The 20,895-nt window shown below is 38.4% G+C and overlaps 1 protein-coding gene across 9 annotated transcripts in view; it reads left to right on the top strand.

Annotated features, from left to right (window-relative positions):
- MTA3 (metastasis associated 1 family member 3) overlaps positions 1–20,895 on the top strand; it is a 213,727-nt gene that overhangs the window by 151,001 nt on the left and 41,831 nt on the right. For all 9 annotated transcript variants that reach the window (XR_011569226.1, XM_070798561.1, XM_070798556.1 and 6 more), the window contains exon 9: positions 11,295–11,483. Coding sequence is in view for 8 of the 9 variants with exons in the window: in XM_070798561.1 (XP_070654662.1) it covers positions 11,295–11,483 (189 nt within the window). In the remaining variant the exon portion in view is untranslated. The remainder of the gene's footprint in view (positions 1–11,294; positions 11,484–20,895) is intronic.

Consider the following 20,895-nt stretch of genomic DNA (forward strand, 5'->3'; position numbering starts at 1 on the left):
CTCATGCTATTTTATTTTAATTTATATTTCCCTGAGTACTTAATGAGGCTTCGACTTCACTTTCAGTTTTCACTTTCACGCATTGGAGAAGGAAATGGCAACCAACTCCAGTGTTCTTGCCTGGAGAATCCCAGGGACGGGGGAGCCTGGTGGGCTGCCGTCTATGGGGTCGCACAGAGTGACACGACTGAAGTGACTTGGCAGCAGCAGCATGTTTTCATAATGACTCTTCAGATTTTTTTCTTTTTTGTATTTTAGATTAATGTATCCTTTGTCCATTCTTCACTTATATTATTATTCTTTTTTTTCTAATAGTTTTGAAGTTTTTTTTGTATGTAATACAAATACATTTGGAGTTTATATTTTTAAGAATGAAGTGAGGTAGCAGTCTCATTTTTTTCTCCATATGGAAAATTAATTATTCCAGCATCTTTTATTGAATTTGTTGTTGCCTCAGAATTTTGTAATGCCTCTTCTGTCTTATTTCCTGATCCTAAAAATGCTTAGGATTCTTAATCTGGTCTCTTGTTTCATTGACCTATTTGTCCCTGTGAAAGCACCATACTATACTAAATTTTGATACCTGATAATAAGTTCCACATGACTTTGTTTTTAACATAGAGTTGAAGTCATTTAAAAAGAGCGTTTTATACTGTGCCTCCCCTCTCCCTCATGTTTTTCCTAACACTATAACATAACACTGTTTCATATAAAATCTGCAAATTTTTTTTTCTAATGTTGCATGATTTTGCCTTGTGTAGAGAAACTGTTACTTATGTAGTCAGTCTCTTGTGATTTGACAATGTTCTTATAAGATAATGGTTCCCAGATTATTAAGGGGGAGAGGGTGCTATCCCTGTTGTAATCCAGCAAATTCCCTCTACACTGAGGAGTGAGAATACAAAGCCAGTTCCTGAGGTGGGACAGAGCTCTTGTGATAAGACAGCTGGGGCTGGGATTTGCCTTAAATTCAGTCTGTCAGGTGAAGAGCAGGTGTGTGGGCTCTTGGCTCACAGCTGCGGCGACTCTCTGCTTCCCACTGCTGGTAACTGGTGGGACAGCGTATGAATTTCTTGGGGAAGAGGGCAGTCTTCAGGATTCAGTATTTGTTTTTGTTCTGTTGAAGGCGGTTGTAAAAAGAAACATTTTAAAGGGGATGCAATCTTTATATCTTAGTTTAAACGCATGGTGTGTGTGTGGTTTCAGTACTCGCCTGTTACGTGCCTTCTGGTAGGTGCTTTCACACTCCAGTTGTTACCGTCTCTTCTGTTTGCATTTTGTTTAGTATTTAGCACTTTGGAGTCACTTTTTAATTACATTATTATCTTAAATTATGTGTTATATTATAATTTTTTTAAGCATTGGCATGCTCAGAGGCTTAGGAAATTGTGTTTGTATACAGCTTGTTTGTACAACCAGTTTCAGAGACAGGATTTGGATCTTGACTCCTTCTGAGGAGTTCTCTCCGTCAGATTACCTCTTCTGGTTTGTTCTTGTTAAAGTAGCTTGAGTTTAAACATCATCGTTGTCTGTCTCAGATCAGGCAACACTGACGATTGGTTCTTTTTGTCTACAACATTTATGTGTCTTGGTTTCCTGCTCTACCTAGTCTAGCTTCAACTTCTCTTGGACTTTCTGTATGTTCTTGTGTTGCGATTGAATTACTTTCAGTTGCATAAAATTGACATCTTTTAGAAGTCTTGAAAGCAGGGAGAAGTTACTGCCTCTTATTATTTCACAGGTCATGCCTTCACCTTTAATCCTGTTTGCCCAGTGGTATCTGGGCCTACTACTTTGATGCTAAAATACAAGATCTTAAGGCATTTCTATGAAAATGAATGGCAGTGGTTTAAAGTTAATATTATGTTGATAATATGAGTTTTGAAGATTGTTTCCAAGAATAATGTGCGAAAGCTTGCTAAGTTGTTCTGTGCCATTAAATGACAATGGCTTCATCCAGTTGAATTTGAAGAGTTGGATTTTCATTTTGCTTTCATTGTTCACAGAGCCACAGGTTAGTACCTTTCTCTGTCAGGTGACCAGACTGTGGATCTGGAGAGCACGGAGAAGGGCAGGGCTGTGGAGCTGCTGCGCCCTAGGCACCCTGCTCAGGTGGTTTTCTCTGTGACTTGTCCTCTGAGGACTCCAGTTAGCTCTCAGCTGACACATCTGCTTATCCAAGACAGTCTATGCCAGTTTATCAAATCACCAGTAATATTTTGGGAGCAGGTAATTGTGCTGCCTGCAGGATTGTTGGATCTAACTTCCTCATTTTGAGACCTGTTACAAACATAGCTGGGTTGTGAATTTCAAACCCTACTAGTCTAAGCCATATAATAAGATTTATGTTTGTTAAAACATTGACATCACAGAGGCTTCATAGATTTCACCTTCGTTTCACTAAAATGTTAAATATACTTAGTATAATATGCAAAGAAAAAAAAAAAAGTTTACAACAATCCCTACATTCATTCTCCTTTCCTCCTGCATTGTGGATGCAAAATTCCTTGAAACAAAGTAGACTGAGAGGTGGTTGGTTAAGTAATAGCTGGTGGACGTTCTAGACTGCTCCTTTATGCTTGTGGCCAGCAGGGCCAAGTGCCACGTGTATTATTAGGCAGCCATTACTGGAGTAAAGCCTCTGTCTCTGAGAATACATATTTGCAGAAGTACCGGGTTTCTCCTTTGTCTGGACTCTGAGTGCCAAAACAGGTAGGAGAGTAGGACTCAAAGCTTTTTGATTTTAGGGGGCCTTAGAAATCTTTTAGGATGGACTGTATTAGAGATAATGGTTAAATAACTTACATAAACCTAGAAACTTAGGTTTCCTGATGCTAAAGTCTGGTTCTGAGAAAGGGTTGACTTAGTAGGGAGAAAATCACATGCTGGAACATCTCTAATTTCGGTATTATTTCTGATCTTTTAAAAATGCAACTTTGATTTTGCTGTCCCTTATCTTATATAAGATAGTGTCTTTTTATTTATTTTTGTGTCTTTTCATTGCACTTAGGGTAAAAACCCAGATCCTTCAAACAGTCCCCAGGCGTTGGCAGTCACCATTCTACTTTATATCTCTTTGAAGTTGGTTACTTTGGGTACCTGATGTAAGTGGAACCGTATATTTACCTTTTGGTGGCTTGCTCAGCATAACAATTTTCAAGACAGTTCATCCATGTTGTAGTATATGTCAGCATTTCTGCCTTTTAAGGCTGAATAACAATCCATTGTATGTATATATTACATTTTGTTTATCCATTCATCTGTTAGTAGGAACTTGAGTTGCTTCTACCTTTTGGCTATTGTGAATAATGCTGCCATGAACATGAGTGTACAATGAAGGTACTTTTTTTATTCTTTGTTTTTTTCCTTCTAGATCTATAGCTTTTGGTCTATATAGCCTTGTGCAAGTTGTTTAACCTCACTATGTCTGAGCTTCCTCTTCAGCAATGGTAATAATAAAATCTTTCTGCCCTGAGGTTATAGATTGACAAGAAGAGGATATGCAGACATGCCCCTATTAGTTGCTGATATATGTATCCAAGCATATAGAAGTTGATGGAACTGCATTGGCTTGCCAGAGTATACCTTGGGCCTGGGCCTGGGCCCCTGGGTTCTCTTGAGGGGCATAGAGCTCACCGTGTCATTGACTGTCCAGATTGGGTGGAAGGCCACTCATTTATTGCTATGTCACAAGTCTTTTTGAGCTTCCATCAGTATTCCAGAAGTGATTGTGTTCCGCAGTTTCTGTATCTTCATTTAAGGTAATGTTCACAAACACTGAGCTCGTCTGGCTCTCACAGCCCCATCTTCACTAGAAGGGAAAGCAGGCGGTGCCTCCGTGTCCTCCTTCAGTCTCCAGAAAAGCCTGTCTCTGACTTACCTTGTGGCATCAACTTGAGGATTAAACAGGATGATGTTTGTAGATCATTCAGAACAGTGTCTGAGAGCTCAATAAATATTAGTTGTTACTCTTGAGCTGATGATGACAATGATGCATTTCCTTCTCCCCATCTTTGTTGAGTCTTAGTTTCTTCTGATTTTATAGCATTATTGACTGAAAGGGTTTTTTTCATGCCATATTTACTATCATTGTAGTAGATTATCAAGTTTGAATGTGATCATTAGGCTGTGATTAACCATACATTTTAACCATTTTAACATAATTGTTAGAGAAATCACTTATAGTTTAAAGACCTTCCGCTTAAAACAAGCTATACTTTTTACAAAAAAAATTTTCCCATCAAGAAAAACTTAGAAAAAATAACTTATTTTTCTGATAAGAAAAAGTTTATTTAACCGACAATAGTTTTATCCCTCAGATACTCTGTTAAAATGCCAGCTGTTGACCATGCACTTCACTGTTTGTGATTCCTGTTCACGTCAGACACTTCATTTAGGGCTTTGAGGGTACTGGGAAGTGAGATCGGTTTGGAAATCACAGTCATTACATCATTTAAAGAAATTGTACTCAGTACAATATATAAATCTAGTGAACATTTTAGGCATTAACTTACATTATTAAATGAGAATTCATATAATTTTTAAAACTCATTTTGCTAAAACTTATGAGTACTTCTGAGTATCCATGTATCCAAGACTAAAATTAGAATTTGAACTAATGGATTGCCACTGCAGTAAAACAAACAAAACATGAAATTTTCCTTCCTTCTAAATACAGCATTAAGGCAATACTTTACTACATTAAGCACATTTTCTTTTCGTCTGATGATCTAATGCAGGTAAGAATTTTTAAATGATATAAAATGACCTTAGAGACACTGCCAACTGTCTTGGGGGCAATTGTGTCTTTGTGTTAAGCATCTGTTTATCCATCTTTCTTTTAAATTTGAGCTTAAATTTGTTTTTGTTTTGTTTTATTGTTTTCAGTGTATGTTGCCTTTTACTTGACTTTTCCTCCCATGCATTTTACACTAATATAAGAAACATTAGAAAATCACTGCACAATTGAACTATGGGGAAATATAGTGAAAATTGTTTTGACTTCTTTGTGGAGGGTTCGTGTTGAAGAGATTTGAATTTATAAGTGTGCGTTAGTGAAGGCTTGCAGTTATATTTCTTAAAACTTTATTTTTGTATTTTGAGATAATGTAAAAATAGTACTAAGACTTCCTGTCCTCCCCTCACCCCTGATTCACCAATGTTAACACTTACCATGTTTCTTTTATCATGCTTTCTCTATATTCATATTATTTCTGAACTGTGGGCTTCCCTTGTAGCTCAGTCAGTAAAGAATCTGCCTCCAGTGCAGGAGACCTGGGTTCGATCCCTGGGTTGGGAAGATCTCCTGGAGAAGAAAATGGCAACCCACTCCAGTATCCTTACCTAGAAAATCTCATGGACAGAGGAGCCTGGTGGGCTGCAGTCCATGGGGTCGCAAAGAGTCAGGCACGACTGAGCGACTAACACTTACTTACTTACTTACTTACAGAATAGATGTGCCTTTATTTCACAGTATTTGAGGAGGTATTTCCTGAAAGAACAAGGATCATTTCTCACTTAACCACAGTACAGTTTTCAGACTCAGGAAATGAACATTGTTATAATACTGTTATCTAATCTAAAGGCTTTAGTCAGATTTGCTAGTTGTCTCAGTAATGTCAGGAGAAAAAAATTTTCTTTCTCGTCCAAGATGTACTTGAGAATCACTTAATGCATTTAGTTGTCTTATCTCTAATTGCCTTCAATCCTGAGCAGTTCTTCACTGTTTTTATCTTTTGCGACCATGGCATTTTGAAGAGTATTGGCAATTTACTTTGAATATCCCTCGATTTGGGATATGGTTATAATTTGATTAATAATTAGAGTAAGTTTTTATTCTAAGTCCTTTGGTCAGTTACATCAGGAGATTTTCCGTTTTTCCTTAGGTTTTCAAATTTAGCAACATAATCTTTCATAGTAATTTTGTTTGTTTGTTTTTTGGCCATGCTGTGCAGCTTGTGGGGTCTTAGTTTCCTGACCAGAAATTAAACCATGCCTTCTGCAGTGAAAGCCTGGAATCCTAATCACTGGGCCACCTGGGAATATTCCTGTTATTGTTTATGTGTCACATTTCTTATTTTTTTTCTTGATAGTTTTGCCAGAAAATTCTTTTTCTTGTCTGAAAGAATGAGATTTTCGGTTAGTTGATTTTCTTTATATTTGTTTTCTATTTATTATTTTCTTCCTTCTTCTTTGGCTTTACCCTGATATTCCTATACCAACTTTACAAGACCAATTTTTAGCTCATTAATATCATTTATCTACTCTTCTGTTACTAGTAATTAGGATTATAAATGTCCCTCTATCTCTCATATTTTAATATGTAGTATTTTCATTATCACTTGGTTCTAAGTATTTCCTAATTTATAATTTTGCAGTTGATAGGGAGTTAATTTCCAAGGAAATGCAGTTCATAAATCTATCTTAATTGCTTTGGGGCTTCTGGTCAGAGAACATGTATGATACCAATTATTTTAACATATTGTAATTCTCACAAAGACCTGGAATATCCAAGGGTTTTGCTCCCTCGGAGGTGAAAGTGGTCTTGCCCATTTTCACCTTAGCTTAGTACGAAGCTGACTTTCTGTTTGGTCTGTTCTCTTTAGTAGCCATTTGGAAAATACCCTCCAGGTGAAAGCTCAGATCTGTGTGGAAGCTGGCCTCTCACGCCTCCTCTTTCTGAAATACCTTAGCCTGCGCTGTGTGTTCTTTGGTATCCCCACACAGTTGTATTCTTTGTCTGGTTTGTGTCTAGAATCAGAGCCGGGGGAAGACCCCACAGTTATGCTCAAAGTAAGTTTGGAAGTGACATTAGGGCCACGGGGTTACCATCGCCTGCCACCCCTAGAGCTTTCTCTTGATAATAATGAAAGTATGAGTTCACAGAAGAACATGTCTCTGGGTGTCTTATAGATAGATATGAATGAATGACAACCAGGTCCCCACAAATCTGATTATGAATGAAGGCTTTTCCTTTGAGGGCTGTGCACTGAAGCAAAAATTAATTGGATGGCATAACTACTTACATATAAAAAATTTTGCCTTGATCATGGTTTGAGGTTTAGTCATGAGAATTTCTATTTCTACTTGGAAAAAACCATATGCTCATTAATTTTAAAATAGACTTGATAGTCTGAATGCTGTATATTGTGCTGGAGTTACACATATAAGATTTTTGTAAAACTATTAACTGAACAAATCAGTAGTTAGTACTGAATATATATGGGTATCATTTTGTCATTGCCAAAATGTTACATGTTGGGTTCCTGAGAAACAGATTCTGCAATGAGATTTGAATGCTGGAAATATATTACGGAGCGCTGTTGGGATCTACACCTGTGGAAGAGAAGGGAGGGAGGCAGAATTGAACAGAGGGAGAAGGTAGGCTCTGATGTTGTGTGAATGAAGGCCTCAGCCTGTACCCTCCTGCGTCATTGGGTGCAGGCTGCCCCGGGAGATGGGGGAGATGAATCTTTCTTAAATTGAGATCATTCCAAAGAGGAGCAGCAGCTGTAGGCTGTTTGCTCTGCTCACACTGCTGCTAGCACTGGGTGAATAAGCTCTTAATTCCCCAAAGGGAAAAACATGGGTTAAACTGCCCAGAATTTCATTGCTTTATAAGCAACAAGCATTAATATCTTGTGCATCCCTCTACAGATTATCTAGGGTTCTGCTGAACTGTACTGGGCTGGTTTAGGTATGAAGCTGTAAGTTGGGTCCTGCTCTGTATCTCTCTCGTATTCTGTTGGCAAACATCAGTAGCACAAGTCTAAATGCACGAATCATGTCAAGGCCCTGTTATGTCACGCAGCGTAACACCCAGTTGGCCACACAAGTCACATAGCTAGGCCCAACCTCAACGGAGTGGAAGAATACACTCCCTTGGAGGCCCACAGAGGGAGTGAATATTTGCTGAACAATAGTCCAGTTTAGCATAATGTAATTCTGTTTGATGAACAAAAGATGAAAATTCCACTGCCAAGATTTCATTGTCAGTCTTTATCCTAAAATACTTCTGTTTGTCATCTCCATCTGTTTTGAATGAGATGAAATGTGACAACACCTTCACCACTATTTGGCAGAGAGAAAAGCTTGTGCTGAGCTGTTATGATTTTTAAAATTTAGTTTTGAATGGATTCTGTATCTGTATTTGTGTGTATCTGTATCTCTGTTTAGAAGATGGTGTCTTCACAAAGTATTTAGCTGGAGAGAGGATTTTCAGTTTTAAGTTCTTTATCTTATTTTCAGTTGAGATATACATGTAATAAAGTATATTAAGTACACTTAGATGCCCAGCTTATAAATTTTTACATGTATATACATGCATATACCCACCACTGAGATCTAGGTGATGAACAAGGATTCCTTATGCTCCTTCCAAGTCAGTGATCTCCTCTTCTCAGGTAATCATTATTCTGACTTCTTTCACCATAAATTGTTATTTTTCCCAAAATTCACATAAATGGACTCAGCCAGTGTGTTCTCTTATATGTCTAGCTCTTTGAGTTTTATCTGAACTGATGAACAGTAAGCTATTGGTTATATGTCATGCTCTTATGTCTTTTCTTAGCTTATTTCTGTGAGTCTTCACTGGATATTGTCTCCGCTGTTTCAGAAAGTATATTTTGTGCTTTACTTGGCTTTTTAGGGTTGGATTAAACTATACAAAAGTTCATTCTGAAGAAGCTTCTATGTGTGTCAGAAGGATGGCATTAATGTGGACTCTGAGCAAATAATATGACTCTCTGGTTTCCTCTGTGATCCTCTCTGGTCATTTATTTTAACAGAATTGTTCCTTAGGCATTCCACAGTGCCTGTGTCTCGTGGGATGTTTATTTTCTTCGCATAGTGATCATTAACTGCACTCTCCTCGGGGCTGTGGTGTAAATGTGGGCTTGGAGGTTTCATTGCTATGGTCAGCCTCAGTCCAGCCCATTCTTTGCAGTTGATTTGTGACACAGGGCAGGAGCTAGTCTTCAAAAGCAAAGCTTTGCTTCAGTATTTAGAGATATAAACACATTGTAAAGAACAGAATCTTTAAAACAACCTGATCACTTGGGATTTGGGTTACTGTTATTTATAGAGGCTAGGATATTTTTCATACTTTGAAGCTTTATTAGATACTAGCCCAACATCATTTTAAAAAGTACCTATAAGAAAGGCATTTTCATTCATCTAACATGAACAAAAAGACTGGAAATCCATTCATGCTTTGAATGGTTGGTATAATATCAGCTGAGAGAAACTCATTTAATTCTGTGACTTCTGGTTTCAAAGCACCTGTGTGTTATAAAAATTACTTGTACCTCCTGAGGAATCTCAGCAACACAGTTAATTTGTATAATTATTGATTTTTGAATACCAGTAACTTTTTTTTAGTTATGCACTGTAAATTTTGGAGTTTTAAAAATCATTTATGGGAATATATTATTAACTGAAGGGATCCCTAAATGATATTTGTCTTTGCATTTTCATAGATCAATTATCTAGAAACAATAGTTTTTTATTTTCAAGGATGGTGTAAGAGTGAATTAACAGTGTATGTATAGTTAAATTGCTGAATCTGTCAACTGAGAGGTTATCTAGAAAGGTGCAGTTTAGTTGATTTTGAAGTTTGCAGAACTCAAGTGAAGAATCAAGATCAGTTCCAATATTTTTGTAACCCCTGCTGCAGAAGACTGAGAAGAAATTCACTTGCAAGTTGAAGTTATTATTTCGTGATTGTGACAGAGCAAAAGACTACACATGGTCAGTGTGGTCTTAGCTGAGATAATAACTAGGAAATTGATAATGAAATCTCTACGTGTTTTTATTTTGTGGAATACAGTGATTTGAGGGGAGATGTTAACCCTTGTAAAAGCAGTTAATTACTGTTCCTAATCATGTCCTAAATTCTGCCTGTTCTGTCAACAAATTCATATTCCATACCCTTTTCAACAACCTAATGTTATCACAGTGTTACGTATTTTTTAGTCATGTTGTAGCCAATTTTTTTCTCTTTAATAGATATTAGCTGCTATTTGAGCTTACTTTATGCTTTTATACTGACTCTCTGTGACCCCATGGACTTCAGCACACCAGGCCTCCCTGTCCATCACCAACTCCCGGAGCCTACTCAAACTCACGTCCGTTGCATCAGTGATGCCATCCAACCATCTCATCCTCTGTCGTCCCCTTCTCCTCCTGCTTTCAGTCTTTCCCATCATTAGGGTCTTTTCCAATGAGTTGGTTCTTCGCATCAGGTGGCTAAAGTAAAACATAGATGTGGCTCTATCCCCATTTATAAAATTTTTAGTTAATTATCAGAAGAATCTTTGTGTAAAAGGTGTAACACATGGCTTTCACATGTTAGAAAGCTTAAACAGAACTAGCTCCCACTTGGCAAGGATTTGACCACCAGCCACGTCTGCGCCACACCTACATGCTTATCTAGACACAGAGCTGACTGTCCTGTTCTGCAGTTTTCCTCCTACACATGCAAATATGTGTGCATATTGTGAGCGGATCTTTTTAAAATAAGCTAGACCCAAGGTACTTTTTGAAAAAACCAGTTTACCAATATTACCCAAATTTATATTTCCTCCCTTTCTAATTGCTTTTCAGTCACTCACCTTTGGAATGTGTATGAAATCCATGCTGGCCTAGGTAGCTGTTTCAAGCAAGCCCGGTCATTTGTTCTTGGTCTTACAGAATTTCAACCAAGTTACTATTTTTACGTGGATATGTTATTTTGTTTGTTTTGTTTAACACGGATGTGTAATTTTGTCTTAACCATCATTCTCAGTTTCATGGTGTTTTTTCCTCCATCTCTCATTTCTAGTATATCATTCTCTTAATCCAACCTGAAAATATTTTTTCCCACTCTCTGATACATCCTCTGTATTTTTCCCTTGTCAAAGAAGGCTGTGCCAGCCTTATATGATAGCTGAAGTGATGCTGGCACCTTGAACCAAAAGGATGGTGAAACGTACTGGGTTCCCATTTTAATTCCTGGAGGTCCTAGATCTTCATGGTTAGAAGATCTAGCCATTTGTTGCTCTAAGAAGTAAATGCATTAAAAAAAAAATACATATCTTAAAAGGTACAAATCATCATTTTCTTAAAAGCAGTATGTGATGTCTTAAATAATTGAATAATCTGTTGTTTGAATTTTTCTTAATTATGTTACTTAAAAAATACTAAGTATATTGTTGTTAATTAAGTCCATCATGCATTTTAATATCTCTGTTCTTAAATAATCAAGAAAATTTGCTTTTCTGGCTAATCTCTTCTCTCCATTTTCTTTATTTTTGTAGTTTCATGCTATGGATACATTGTATAGGCACGGCTATGATTTGAGCAGCGCAATTAGTGTCTTAGTACCACTTGGGGGACCTGTTTTATGCAGAGATGAAATGGAAGAATGGTCAGCCTCTGAAGCTAGTTTATTTGAAGAGGCATTGGAAAAATATGGCAAAGACTTCAATGACATACGTCAAGACTTTGTAAGTAGAAAATTGTGAATTAAGTAAAATGTTGGAGTGGGAATATTTTATCTCTTAAAAATTTGGTAAACCTTAAACTATTCATTAGCAAGCCTGTGACTTAGTAATTTTTGTCTGCTCGGCATAGAATGCAGGTCAGTATTGTGGAGAGAGAAATTGACCTTTGTCCTGAGAAGTAATTGTAAGACCCAGGATTGGGAAGTCCCAGATTTTTGTTATAAACTTTGGCAGTATGAATTCATCCTCTTCACCTCTCTCTGAGTTCCAGGTTTAATTTATGCGCAGCTTTTCTGACCATTTGAACTAGATACTTCTGATCTCTGCTTTTTAAGCTTGTTGTTCTCCTTTAGATCTTGGGTATTTTTCTGGTTATCTTACTAATTATTGAGCCTGAATTTGATACAGATCTCTAATATAGAAACAACCATTACCAAGCAAAGCAGGAGGATTTGCTTTTTGGGTTTTCAATCTTTATTCTTCCTGATAATGTACATGATCTTACTTGCATTTTAAATACTAGGTAATTATGTCTACTATTGTGTACTTTCTTTGTCTTTATGGAATTGCTATTTTTATTTAAGCTTACAGTCTCTTTGAAATGGGGAAATTTCTATTTGTGAAGTTCATAAATAGCTTTCTATAGCAGTCATTTTTTAAAAATTATGAAAGTAGACTCTTTATAATAGACTATGAAGTATATAATGTGAGCCAGTATCCTGTCTTTTATGTTGTTGCATCTTTCTAAAATTATTCTGAAGGAAATTTTTACTTATCAATATGAGTTGATATATTAAATCCCAAACATGATAATTAAAGCTGTTAGTGTCACTGGCATTTGTTTTGGCAAAACTTCACTCACACCCAGATTGTTATATGTCATGGTTTCAATTTATAGGGTGTGCAGCTGGGAATTTAAAATGCATTGGTGGCATTTAGCTTCAGATGGCCAGAATAGCACAGCAATGCAGTGTTACTAATGTAATATACAGTTACTACACCACTAAATAGAAACCGCAAAAACAAAACCCCCTAAAGAACAAAGTCTTCAGATCTGAAAAGCACCAAAGCGAAGGTGTTTTTCCCTGCATTGAGTGTGGCATGCTCATTTCGTGTCCTGGTAATCATTCTGAACTCAGTTCAGTTCAACAAATGTTTGTTGAGCACCTGCAACACACTAGGCATGCATCAGAAATACAGTGTGGACCTTACCTCAGAGAATGATTTGTAGTTGTGATCAAGAGATCGAAAGATAAGCCCTCAAGTAAAATATAGTGTAATCATTTCTTTCAGCTGTAAGCACAAGTGCTGTGGAAGTGGTGGGAAGGGAGCTATTGGTTGTGCCCGTCAACTCAGGAGTCTCTTCAGGGAGTTAACTGGCATTTCAGCTGGACCCCTGATGCCTAAAAGGAGAGAATAGCAGATTGACAGGTATACACTGAGGTGTGAAACTTGTAGACAGTCCTCCCGGACACTTAGTACAGGACTAGGAAATAACGCTCAACAGCAGCGTCATGAAATACACTTGGACATAGAAGCTGGCATTCATAGGAGGTAAAATAATGGTTTGAAATGAGCATAACAGCAATAATGCTGTTACATGGGTTTTTGTTACCTTCATGACCTAATAAAACTCTTGTAAATTTGTTGCATTATGTATATTAGTTTTTCTGAAGGTAGTTAGAATGCTTGTCAATGAGCCAGTCCACATTAGGATTGTTGTATTTTGGAGATTGGAATTAGCCACCAGTGTCAAGAACCTTGAGTTTCCCGGATGACTCAGTGGTAAAGAACCTGCTGCAGTGCAGGAGATGTGGTTCGATCTCTGGGTCAGGAAAATTCACCAGAGGAGGGCATGGCAACACACTCCAGTATTCTTGCCGGGAAAATCCTATGGACAGAAGAGCCAGAGGCCAACAGTCCATGGGGTTGCAAAAAGTTTGATACGATTAAGCAACTGAGCATGTCAAAAACCTAAAAGAAGATAGACCATCAGGAGCCTACCTGTTCAAAGGATTTTTGTTTAGTGTAGTTTTGAATAGTTTTTTGTAGTTTTGGGTGTTTGTTTTTAATCATTGTAGCCTTTGCTTTATTTATTTTTTTGTTGAAATATAGTTGATTTACAATTTTACTTTCTGTTATTATATATATATACACATTTAAAAATATTCTTTCCCCTTATGGTTTATCACAGAATATTTTGAATATAATTGCCTGTGCTATACAATAGAACCTTGTTTATCCATTCTGTATATAATAGTTTGCAGTTGTTAACCCCATCTTGAGTGTTGTTAACTTATTATCTCTCCCCTCCACGGCCCTATACTTGAAATATATGAACTTAAAGGCCATTTATGACAAGCCTCCAGCTACCATCATCATCGGTGAAAAGCAAGTATGTGAAAAGGTGTTCAACATCACTAATCATCAGAGCAGTACAAATCAAAACCACAACGAGATGTTGCCTTGTATCTGTTACCTATTATTTTTTTAAAATGAGAGATGACAGATGCTGGTGGGGATGTGGAGACGTGTTGGCATGAATTCTTCTTTAAATGTTTGGTGAAGTCATCTGGTTCTGGGCTTTTCTTTGTTGGAAGATTTTTGATTACTGATGCAATCTTCTGTTCACATTTTCTGTTTCTTCGTGATTCAGTCTGGATTGTATATTTCTAGGAATTTAGTCATTTTTCCCTAGATTATACAATTTGGTGGGGTGTAGTTGTTCATAGCAGTCACTTAGGGTCCTTTTATGTTTCTGCGATGTCATTTGTAATGTCTTTTACTTCTGATTCTGTTTGTTTCAATCTTTGTTTTTTCTTAGTCTAGCCACTGGTTTGTAGATTTTGTTTTATTTTTTACTTTTTTTTTTTTTTTAGAAAACTAGCTCTTAGTTTATAGATATTTTCTGTTGTTTCTTTGTTTCTTCTTCATTTATTTCTGATATGATCTTCTTTTTCTTATAATTAGAATAAATTTCTTTTCATTCTTTTTTTTATCTTTTCCTCCTCGGACTGGATAATTTCTAATGACCTGTCTTTGAGTTCACAGATTTTTCTGCTTGATTGAGTCTGTTGTTGATGATCGTCGTTGTATTTTTCATTTAATTCATTGTATTCTGCAGCTTTAGAATTTGTTTGGCTTTTCTCAATTGATTTCTTTCTGTTGAACTTCTTGTTTTGTTTGTACATTGTTTTCTAATTTTATTGAATTTTCTATCTGTATTTTTCTTACAGCTCACTCAACTTCTTTAGAACAGTTCTTCTAAATTCTTGGTCATGGAATCCTAGATCTCTATTTCTTTGGGGTTAGTTTCTTAGAAAATTACTGTTCCTTCGGGGATGTCATGTTACTCTAAGTTTTCATGTTTCTCATAGCTTTGTATTTATGTCTGTGCATTTGATTGAGCAGATACAGCACACTTTACAGACTAGTTTTAATGGGCAGGGGGTAGAAGGGCACCAGTGAGCCGTGTGGATTAGTTCCAGCTCCTGGGAAGGTACACATTCAGCCCCATGAGCTGAAGTCAGAAGATTGCAGGTGTCAATGTCAGTAAAGATTGCAGCAGCCAAGGGTGAAGGTGTCTGCAGCAGCAGAGAGGGCTGTTGGGGACCTCCTGATCACTCTTTCTCCCACAGTGCATGTCACGGGCAAGGGGCTCCCTCTTGGTTCTGAGTCTGGCTTTGGAGGGCGTCTGTGGTAGCAGTGGTGCCTGAGGTGGGGGCATGCTTGCATCACTGAAGCTGAGGGTGGAGTGTGTGTGCTCACAGAGTGACTGAAGCATGTGTTCTGGTGCATGGGATGTGAGCTCATGTGGAGGAGCCAAGGGCCTGGGGTGTGCATGTCTCCTGGGAGGCTAGCAGTAGCAGTGGCTCTTGGTTATTACCTTGGTGGCAGAAGGTGCCAGCTTTCTCTGCAGAGGAGGCTGCTGAGGTTCACTCCAGCAAACACTACAGAATCCTCTAGTGTGCAAGCTGCCCGCATTCCACACTGCTGAGTGGCTGCTGAGTCCTCAGTGACCACGGCTGTCAGTCTTCTCTACAGAGCAAGCTGCTGGTGACCGCAGTGGTATCCGCCGTGTGGCTTATGCTGACGTCCTCCACCCTTTGTTGTTCTTGGCCATTTCCGGGTGTCTCAGCTGAACTCCATCTCCTCAGTGATCCTTCCTGTGCAGTTATTCTCCACTTTTAGCTACACTGTATTGTTGCAGGTTCTTATTTGAGTCTTGTATTTTCCCAGGGCAAGTTTGACTTGTTGATAACTGTCTACTTATTGTACCAAGACTGGTGCATCCTCCTCTCTCTTGCCGGCGTCTCTCTCTCCCTGCCCATTTTGTCTAGTTTGTTGTCATAAAGTTGTTCATAATTTTATTATACTTGTAAGTTCTGTGGGATGGATTTGTAATGATGTCCCCTCTCAGATTGCTGATACTGGTAATTTAGCTCTTCTTTTTTCATCTTTAGTTTGGCCAGGAAGGTTATCAATTTTATTGATCTTTGCAAAGAACCAGTTTTTGATTTGATTGATTTTTCTGTTTTCTGTTCCATTGATTTCTGATTTTCTGTTTATTATTTCTTTCCTTCAGCTTGCTCTGGACTTATGTTCTTTGTGTTTTCCTAGTTTTTTTGGTTTTTTTTTGGTAAGCTTGGAGTTTAGGTCATTACTTTGAAACTTTTCTTCTAATGTAATCATTTATTTAGTAGTATACTTTAGGCTGACAGTGAATTCAGGTTTGACCGAGAATTGACTTCTACTTTGTTTGAAAAACTGTACTGTCCCTTTTGAAAAGATATTAATTTTTTTTTCTCTTTAAGTATTCTGAAGATGTCTCTCTATCTGGCTTACATAGCATCTGATGAGAAGTTCCTATGTATGTAAATGTTTCTTTTCCCTTGTGCGGAAGACTGTCTCTCCACTTTGGGTTCGTGGCAGGGTTTGCTGCTGCACTGTGCCCTGGGTAGGCTTTTCTGTGTACTCACTGTCCTTGTAGTTCACTGAGCTTCCTAGAGCTGAGCTTTGCTGTCTCTGTGTTAGTTTGTATAGTTTGTATTGATCTGTCCTCTAGTATACTAATTCTTTTCTTGGCTATGTCCAGTATACTGATAAACTTGTTAAAGGAATTCTTCACATACAGTGCCATATATTCCTAACATTCACATTTTATTTTTATGCTTTTTGTCTTTGTATAAATTCCCTGTCTATTCGTGTGTATTGTCTACCTTTTCAACCAGATCCTTTAGTATATTAATATAGTCTCCTATTGCCTAGGTTTGGATTTCCTTACTATTTGGCTGCCTTCAGTATACTACTGTACTGCAAGGCCTAATATTTCATGTACCGTCTTTGAACTCCAGAGGACCCCAAAAGCTTAACTGGATTTCCCCTTCCTTGCCAGATATGTCCCCCACCCAGCAGGAAAGGGTGAGGGCCGTGTGGCTCATGCGCCTCATATGGCTCGTGCACCTGGCACCCCACCCCCAGCCTTCAACCTAATGGGTTTCATTTCCCTGCCAGCAGGCAGAATTATTGACACAAGCCAATCACATCCTTCTGTAGGAACCTTCTTCTGGAACCAGGCATATCTTACCCTCTTGTTACATGGCACTGCATTCCATAGCCCCTGCTGGGCTCTCCAGTCCCAGTTGTTCCCCTTCATCTTGTACAGTGTCCTCTTCCCCTGGGCTGTGAGTGTAAGTAACTGCTGTCAGTCTCATTTGTCTCTCGTGTCACGTTTGTACGTCTGGCCACCTTCCACTATTTGAGGGTTAGTCTCTCCCTCACTGGAAGGGTGAATGGGGGTGAACTGAATATCCACAGACTTCAAAGTCTTACTTGTGCTTAATGTGGGGCCTGGGCTTCCCAGGTGGCACTAGTGGTAAAGAACCCGCCTGCCAGTGTAGGAGACATAAGAGACATGGGTTTGATCCCTGGGTCAGGAGGATCCCCTGGAGAAAGAAATGGCAACCCACGCCAGTACTCTTGCCTGGAGAATCCCAGGGACTGAGGAGTCTGGCGGGCTACAGTCCAGAGGGTCATAAAGAGTTGGACACGACTGAGGCAGCTTAGTAATGTGGGGCCTGGAAAGCAGAGAGTTTAATTTTTCAGTGTGCCTGTCCCGTCCTTGGCAGGCCTTGCACTGTAGAGCCTTTCTCTGCCTTTTTGCCCTTCCCCCTGTGGTAGAGTGGTGTTGGTGGTCCATGGTAAGGGCTTGGGCTTTCTCCGCTGTCCTTTTCCTGCCCAGTCCTGTGCCCGTGTTTCAGCGGTGGTGCTCCCACAACAGTTCTGCTCTTTCTCCAGCTCTCTCGTGGCAACCAGTCTCTGCCTTGTGCAGCCTTTTGTTAGCAGGGGTTCTTGGATGTGAGCACATTTCCAGTCCCCCTCCACTGGCCGCTACATGTTGCCTAGGACTAGCGGATGGGACAGTTTCTAGTCCATCTCCGGTGGCAGATGCTTTGCTTTGTATGAGTGAAGGATCTGGGAAGCAAGGAGCTCTCTTGGCCAGTGGCAGCAGATCGCCACTGTGCACACCCACACCACCACCCCTGGGCAGCCGGCTTGCCCTGTCCCAGGTCTTTCTGCCAGATATCTGATGGAGAAAGGGGGTGTGTCAGTTCCCTCTGCACTGTTATATTTAGCTTCATCTTAGAAAGTTTGATAAAGTGTATGTTCAGTTTCATTTCTTCAGTTTCCCTTATGGTTTCCTTTTTGATCCATGGGTTATTTAGAAGTAAGTTCCACATACTTGTAGGGTTTTTTCCCCCCATATATATTTTTGGTTATGCATTCCAGTTTAATTCTGTTGTTTTCAGAAAGCATACTTTGTTAAACACAGACACAAACTCTACATTTTGAAGATTTGATTAACTCTGCCTTAGTATATGGTTTGTTTGTAGTGCGTAGTATATACAGTATATGGTGACTGCACCGTGTGCTCTTGAAAATAGGTATTTTGCTGTTAGGTATAATATTCTATAAATGTTACTTGGGTCAGGCTTATTAATAGTGTTGTTCAAGTCTTCTCGAGAGTTCTATTACTTGTTGAGAGTAGTATTAAAAGCCTGTAGATAGAGCTGTAGATTTTTCTAATTTTTAAAATTTATTTATTTTAATTGGAGGCTAATTACTTTACAATATTGTAGTGGTTTTTGCCATGTATTGACATGAATTGTATTAGGTTTTTGCTTTAAATTTGTTGACTCTCTGTTACACACATACACATTTAGGATTGTTATGTTCTTGGGATGAATTGACCTTTTACTGTTTACATTATGCTTCTTTATCCCTGGGATAATATTCCTTGTGGCAAAATCTGATTTTTCTCCTATTAATATAACCATTCCAGCTTTGTTGTTTACATGATATATTTTGTTTTCATCCATTTTACTTTTTCCCCCCAACCATTCTAACAATCTCTGCCTTTTACTTCAAGTGTTAGACCACTTGCCTTTAATATAATTTGTTAATAATATAATTAACCGTTTAAATCCATCATTTTAATGTGAGTTTTCCATTTGTCCTATTGTTCTTTTCCTTTTTTTAATGATTTTTTTATGACTCCCATTTTATCTCTACTAGTGGCTTGGCTTACTAATTAAACTTTTGTTTAGTGGTTTACAATATATATCTTTAATGTACCACAGTTTACCTTCAAATAAATACTGCTTAGATTACGTAGATTGGAAGAACCACAAACAGTGCACTTCCAGTTCCTCTTTCCAGTCTTGTGCTTTTGTTGTCATACATTTTATTCCGTGTTCTAAGTTCCACAGTGAATTATTACTGTTTCTTGCTTTAGTCAATCAGTGGTTTTTTAAAAGAGATTAATCCCCCCAATATTTATTTACTTATTGTTACTTATTTTTAAAAATTCACCATTTCTGCCCCTCCTCGTTTCTTTGTGTGATTCAAATTTCCACCGCCACCAATAGGGGTTTCTCGGGTTTCCTGCTCTGGCTCGGTTCTTTCTCATGAACAGCTTATGGAGATCTGTGGCAAATGTGTTTGAATTCCCCTTCCACAGATGCTAAATGGTTGTTCTAGCCCTCTATTGACCTTTAATAGTTTGGTAAGTTTTTTATTGTTCTTACCTTTAGTTTTGTTCACCACTTGTTTCTTTTATGTGCTGCCAAAGTAAAAATATTTAACGAGTCCTATCTCCCTTCACAGTGGCTTGGGAATTTAACTTTGCCATAGAAACTCTTTTCATTGAAGGGTATTTCCTGGCTATTGTATCATTTAAACTTCAGTTGCAGATAACAAAATTATAAGAGCTGTTTTAAACTGAATGGTGTTTAATTTTAGAAATTAGATACTTAAAATCATTGATAGGGTTGGAGAAGTAGGCTCAAGCTGGATCTCAAAATAATCCCACAGAAACGATCCCCAAGTGAGCTGTTACCTCTGCCCTCTAAGGGAATCGAGAAGCTGCTGGGTTAACATCTGAGCCAGGGTCACACTGCTGTAGCCACGATCTTGAGATCAGGAAACCTCTGGCAGAGTCATGGGGTCTAGAACAATTCTTTGCCTCTTGCTTTTGCTGCAGCAAGATGGATCCCTTGCTATGCACCATCCATACTGTGCCTGTTTAATTTACTTCTGAACTTGTCTTATACATCTGATTGGCAGAAATGAATCACAGGGGGTTCTTAGAAATGCCATGTTTGGATTTCTAGCCTTGGTAGCATAAGAAAGTGAACTAGCAGGAAGTTGGAAAGGATAGCAAGTCATAATTAGAGACAGTAGACTCCATTTGAGTGAGGCCATTTGAGGAGGAAGAAATTTATTAAAGGTTGTCAGAAAGCTAACCTCCAGAAGAGCCAGGGATCCATGTTTCGATGCTTCACAGCCAGGACTTCTGAAGCCAACAAACCTACCTGACCCCACAACGGCGACCCTCCAGCCGGAATCCCCCCAGCCCCCCATCATGTCTGCTGCCTCTGCCCACCTATCTTGCTTGATTCTCTTCTACCCTGACTCTGTCAGTAAGCGCCATGTATCTCGGCTCTATTCTTAAAACACTCTACTTTTTACCGAGTTTTGTATTAGAGTATTTTTGATTATAAGTGAGGGAAACTCAACCTCACCTAGTTTAGAATAAAAGATAGGTATTTTGGTTATATTAGGATTCTTAGTTGCTAAGTACACAATTCACTACATCTAATTTAAGCCGAAAGGCGCATAGAATATTAAGTTCTCATAAAGTCTCTGGGAGACTAGAGACCTAGGTTTGGATGTGCCCATGCCCTCTGCTGTTTGAAAGAAAGGTCAGCACAGATGCTGGCTAACAGTCCATGGGGTCACAAAAGAGTCAAACACAACTTAGCAACCAAATAACACCATTTATCCCTGAATTATTAGAAAATATGGTACTGTTTCCTTAAATGAGGAGGCTTAAATTTAATGGCACAACATCCAT

Source organism: Bos indicus, chromosome 11 (assembly GCF_029378745.1).
Source record: "Bos indicus isolate NIAB-ARS_2022 breed Sahiwal x Tharparkar chromosome 11, NIAB-ARS_B.indTharparkar_mat_pri_1.0, whole genome shotgun sequence".
Taxonomy (NCBI): domain Eukaryota; kingdom Metazoa; phylum Chordata; class Mammalia; order Artiodactyla; family Bovidae; genus Bos; species Bos indicus.